The 5,855-nt window shown below is 36.6% G+C and overlaps 1 protein-coding gene across 1 annotated transcript; it reads right to left on the bottom strand.

Annotated features, from left to right (window-relative positions):
* Window positions 1–381: 381 nt before the first annotated feature.
* LOC113475010 lies at window positions 382–1,502 on the bottom strand. The gene is made up of 2 exons (XM_026838381.1): window positions 1,295–1,502; window positions 382–978 (listed from the first exon to the last, which is right to left on the bottom strand). The coding sequence occupies exon 2, from the start codon at window positions 943–945 to the stop codon at window positions 382–384; it is 564 nt and encodes a 187-aa protein (XP_026694182.1). The 5' UTR covers window positions 946–978; window positions 1,295–1,502.
* Window positions 1,503–5,855: the final 4,353 nt, after the last annotated feature.

Here is a 5,855-nt window from a genome sequence, read left to right on the forward strand (position 1 = left end):
GATAATTTGGACACCCCATAAGTGACAACTGGGTTGGAGCAATTGTCGTTAAGTGTCTTGCCCAAGGACACATACGCCCACAATGGTAGCAGCGTCGAGCCTTGAACCCATTACCTCTGGGTTACAGGCAGGCGCTCAAACCACTATGCCACGGCGCCGTACAACTAAAATCGGTTTCTTCGCAAATTTTACTCTTAGCAACACAATAAACACAACCTGTCGTATGTTAGACTAGAGATGAGAATAAGTTTTAATTTTATACGTTTAAAATGAAAAGGGGCGTTCAGATTGCTATCACAACGGATATTGCACTTCGTGCTATGCAATGTAAACGCCCCTTTTTATAAGCGCAATACAGTATACAGTACAGGTAAAATAAAATTATTTAAATAGTTTTTTGATTCTTTTGGCCATCTTTCGTAAAAGATGGCAGAATCCGCAGCCACTGTTTTGTACGTCATCGTCGTCATACGCTACCACAACGTTGACTTCAGTTTTGCTGAACCCCCCCTTTTTTTTTTTTGGGCCGCAGCTAAGTGGAGGGGAAACGAAGTGGGGAGATGGTGGATGGGTGGTAGCTTTCTGTGCAAGGAGAGAGTCGTAACTGTCGGTGTCACTCTCTCCTGACTCAATGTATGAACCAGGCTCTGAAATGGTTTTGCGTTGTGGGGTGATTTTTTGGAGCTTTTTGCGCTTGGGAGACAGCAGTGGAGAAGGGAGATGACTGGAGGACTTTGTTGAATCCTTGTCTCCAACTTTGTCCTCATCCGGTAATTCTTCTTCTTGGATTGGAGAGCAAGTGTTGGAAAACGCACCACCGACGAACTCAAGTCGTGTTTCCACCAACGGGTAAAACGGTGAGATAAATTGGCATCTCAATTCGCAATCAGGAAGCGAATGATCCACTTCGTAATCTTCAGGTTCAGGCTCCCTTCTGAGTAACATGTTTGCTAAATCACACAATTGTCTCCATTCATCCTGTTAAGAAATNCCTCGTTTAACAATCACATTTTTAGCCTTTAAAAAATTAACTACATAATTAAAACAACTTCCCAAAGGGCGGGGAAAGATGGGACATCTTTTCATTCTATTTTCTTTTTCCATTCGGTAGTAAACAAAGGACATTCAAAGAATTGTAAAACCGTGTTCTCACGACTCCCATAGATCGTTGTTAATTGTTTAAAACACGATCAGGTTATTTAGATATTATGTGCTAAACGTGTCCCATCTTTCCCCCACCCTACTCTAATTGAAAGAAAAGTTGTGTAAAGACGCGTATAAACAAAATACTTACGTAGTCCAAAACATTGCTTCGACTGAGAACTCCCCAACACGCAGGTGTACAAGGTTTTTCTTTAACCTTGTCCTCGTCCGAGTCGCTGCAACTCTCGAAATCGTCGTCATTATCGGTGTACGACTGTAAAACAACAACATTAATTGTTTACCGGTAAGAATAAATGCATGAAGGAATGTAGTTTTCTTTATCCACGCGTGGAAAACGACAGTCGTTATAAAACAGGTCACCTCTTGTGCCAGCTTACGAGTTACTAAGTATGTTACTTTGTAGGAGAATTTTTAGTTTTTTTAATTTTTTATGTATACCTGTTAATTTGGACAACGCATCAGTGACCATTGGGTTGGAGCAACTGCCGTTAAGTGCTTTGCCCAAGGACACTTATGCCCATAAATGATAGCAGCGACGAGCCTTGAACCTGTACGTCTGGGTTAGAGACAGGGACGCCATCACTTTGCCACCACCCCGAGGAAACAATGAAATAGCTGAAGTTTTAGACTTACTTTTGACAGTTCTGAACCTTCAATTGGGCTTGTGAGAGGATTTTCCAATGTCGATGGATCATTATTCTGTAAAACAGAAGTTTTGCTATGAATTCATGTAGACCTATTTATACTGTTTGAATGGGTTATCTTAATTGTCAGCCATGTAGAAAAAAACTACCAACCACAAAGTTATATACGTGCTTTGAACGGGCACGATGCCAAATAGACACCATTGTTATAACTTGTAAATTTGCTTCGCCACGCCAGCATATAAATAAGATTTCAATCAATTATTTAGCAATCAAATGCATAACAATAAATACCCTTTCATTGACTTTATTTTCAACTTTTGTTGGGGATTGTTGGCTTCGACATGGAGACATAGTGACATCATTGGCTTTTATCTGGCACTGAAAATGTTATATTTTTAAAGGCTTTATTTGGCACTGAAAATGAAAAATATTTTAATCAGTTACTTTAATAATTTATCTGTAAAAATGTCAGAAGCCATATAGAATGCACAATAAGACGTATTAGTAAAAGGATAGTTTTATGACCATTTAGCTTGTCATCATTTAATATCTTACCTTAGTTATCGAGGATCCGTCAGTTTCAGTTAACCTTTGATCTGTTGTGCGCGGGTCTGGATTTAAAATCTGAAATTCAAAAATAAGATTCAGTTATTGATAAAAATGTGCTATAGTCTATGTGTTTGAGTTCCTACGGCAAGACACGCCATGGAACATGGGATTTAGGCCAGAATGACCGGTTACCGAAGTAAACAGTGTTTTTAAGCTTCTACCACAACGAATAAACTTGTTAATTTACCTCTAGTGCGGTTTCCAACTTAAACATATCAGGAGAGTTATCAGGTGCGGCTTCCTGCGAAAAATTTTATTGTTAAATACCTATGTTAGATAAAAGTTATAAATCATATAATTACATCTCGGAATGTCTTTTCCCCGGTTTTGGTTTCGCCAAGCGTCCCTCCGCTCTGTAGAGAAAACAAACGTTATGCGAATGTTTTTTATAGCTATAAGTTTAGCTTACCCTCGCTTTCATTATTGATTTGTATGCAGCAGATCTTTGCCTGCCTTGTGGAATAAACTGAAAAGTAAAATAAAAGTTAGACTGCTCGCATTGTAGGTAAAATACAGTGGTTACTGCTGCTGCCTTTCCTTGATGGTCAAGATCAAGACACTTAGGTCTAACGGTCCTAGCTTAAACCAATGGTCACTAATGGGTTATCCAAAGTGTAAACCATGTATGAAAAAGAAACAAAAGGTTATTGCTTACGAAAGAAACTGATCTGGATGGAGTTGTCGATCTGTTGACTTCGTTTGTTTTTTTCGATTTACGCTCATGGCCTTTCATCTAGTATTAAAATTGCTGTTGTTACTACTTTTCTCTCAAAAAACAAGAAACATGTAAGAGAACGAACAAAGACGTGACAACTGCGTGGAATTCTAACGGGTTTCCAAACCGACAAACATATAACAGGACGAACCAGAAAATTGATTGAATTCCCCAAGCTATTTTAAATGTTATTTTTCCACATAGTTTCTTGGATGGTTGTAGTTACACTTAAGCTACAACAGTTCATACATACATTAAATAATTGTGACAAAAAAGTTTTAATTGTGTATCTCACCCCATGTCCATCACAGATTGTAAAAAACTGCTTGCGTAGTCTCTCATGTTCCCTGCGTGCTCGCTGTGCTTCCTAAATAAAGGAATAAAGTCAACGAACGTTTTAGTGAATTTCATGTAAAATGAACTCACCTCTGTATAAGAGAAGCTAGTAGAAAGACCGGAAAGCTTCTCGTCTGTTAGACTGTCCTGTGTTTGATTTAATGCATTGCATTAAACTATATGCTTTACTTACAAAAAAAGAAGAAGTATTTGATAAAATTTACCTCAAACTCTGTCATTTTCCACTGATTTAAGGTCTCTTTAAAGTTCTTTAAAACTTTCTGCCTTCCCTAAAATAGAATCAGGTGTTCATATAGTAGGGTGAGGGTAGATGGAACACCTTTAGCACATAATATCCAAATATCTTGATCGTGTTTTAAACAATTGACAACGGTCTATGGGAGTTGTGAGGATACGGTTTTATAATTCTTTGAATGTTCTTTGTTTACTACAAATGGAACGTGAAAATAGAATGAAAAGTTGTCCCATCTTTCCCCACTATAGAGTAGAAATTTTGGGAATGTTACAAAACAAAATGATTACCTTGTTTTCACGAACATACATATCGTGAGGAGCTTTTGTCACGTCTTTATTTTTGCCATCACCCTGAAAAAAAACAATTGTAAAACCTATGTGTGGTCTTAAAACGGAGATTAATACGCTAGGGCTAAATGTACGGTACTATAATTATGTTCACTAAAAAAATCGTTTAACTATACCTCAGCTTTTTGTTTCTCCCAGCGACCCAAAGTCGTTTTGAACTTTCCAGAAACTTCTTTAGTTTCCTATGAGTGTAATAAATGATTTAAAGAACAAATATAAATAATTAGTTGACGTTTTTTTTACCTCCCGTGACGGGCAAATACAGTAGTCGTTTTAGCACGGGTGCTTTATTCAACATATAGTACTGTGGGGTAAGATAGGACACCTTTAGCACATAATATTCAAGTAACATGATCGTGATTTAAACAATTAACAACGGTCTATAGGACTCGCGAAAATACAGTTTTATATTTTTTGTTTTATACTAAATGCTGGAACGCGAAAATAAAATGAAAAGGTGTATCATCTTTCCCCACACTACTATATGAACTAAAACACCTACATTGCCAAAGCGTATTACAAATTAAGAGCTAGTTCTTACCTTGTCGAGATCGACGTACATTTCATACGGCGAATACCAGCACACTTCCCCGTCGCCAGCCTGAAAGATATGTCTGATTTATTATATTTGCATATATATGTGTTTTTGCTTTTATTAAAGTATGAAATCCTTTTTTAGTTCAAGGTATAACTACATATAGTAGGGTGGGGGAGATGGGACACCCTTTAATTCTATTTTTTCGTCCCCCTTGGTAGTAAACAAGTGCTAAAGGTTACCAACTTTTCCCACCCTACTATATATGTATGTAACTGTTGTAATGGGTTTAATTCTGTCCTAATTTCCTATGGCGTGCCTATTTGTAAATCCTGTTATACAGTAATAAGGTGTGTATAGATTTTACATAGGATTAATAGGATTTAATTTGAATTTTTGTATTTTTCCAGTGTGATAGATAGAGCGTATACCAATAACTTATAAAGCTTGTACAGAGCAATATGTACCTGAATTTGTAAACCAGCTTTTGGCCTTTTCGCCCATTCTGGCTTTCGATTACTATTATCGGAGTCCATTTTTCAAACTGCAGATAGTAATAGTGACGTCACATTACGTCATAAAGATTTTGAAATCAGCCAAATTTGTTTTGGCATGGAAACGGTCGCCGTAGCAATGGTTTACTAAAATGTCTAAATTTTATGAAACTTTGTTTTCGCTATCAATTTTTATAACTATTTTTTATATTTTTCTCGCTATGTTTTGTATATGTCTTATATTTCTTCGAAATTTTAAAGCACATCGTACCAGTGCGACGCACTGTACTGTTTCTTGTTGAATTAAATGTGTTTTGTGCAAAAAAACGCGTTGAAAAAGTTGTAGGCTCTGTATTTGTGAAAACTTTGTTTTATTTTTTTGTCAGATAAAAACGGGCTTTTATTAAATATATTATGTTCATGGCATTGCTAACATACATACACACTAATATGCCACGTATCAAAAACATTCAAACACTCCAAACATTTAAGTTTAATCGTATCCACACAACATATTGCATATAAATATAACAGTTCGTATTTGTCAATCAAAATAACACAGACAACACAAATCAACCACATACCTATAGTAGATTTAACTTTCTTTCACTTCGCATTCAACAAAACACACCAAAGTGTACGTTTGTTCACTATTTGTTCAAAATCAGCAGCAAAAATTCGAGCAGCGAATACTTGCGCATCAATTTTACTAATGAAAAATCAGCTGATCGGTTTCATGACGTCATATTCTT

The sequence above is a fragment of the Ciona intestinalis genome, unplaced genomic scaffold (assembly GCF_000224145.3).
Source record: "Ciona intestinalis unplaced genomic scaffold, KH HT000075.2, whole genome shotgun sequence".
Classification (NCBI taxonomy): domain Eukaryota; kingdom Metazoa; phylum Chordata; class Ascidiacea; order Phlebobranchia; family Cionidae; genus Ciona; species Ciona intestinalis.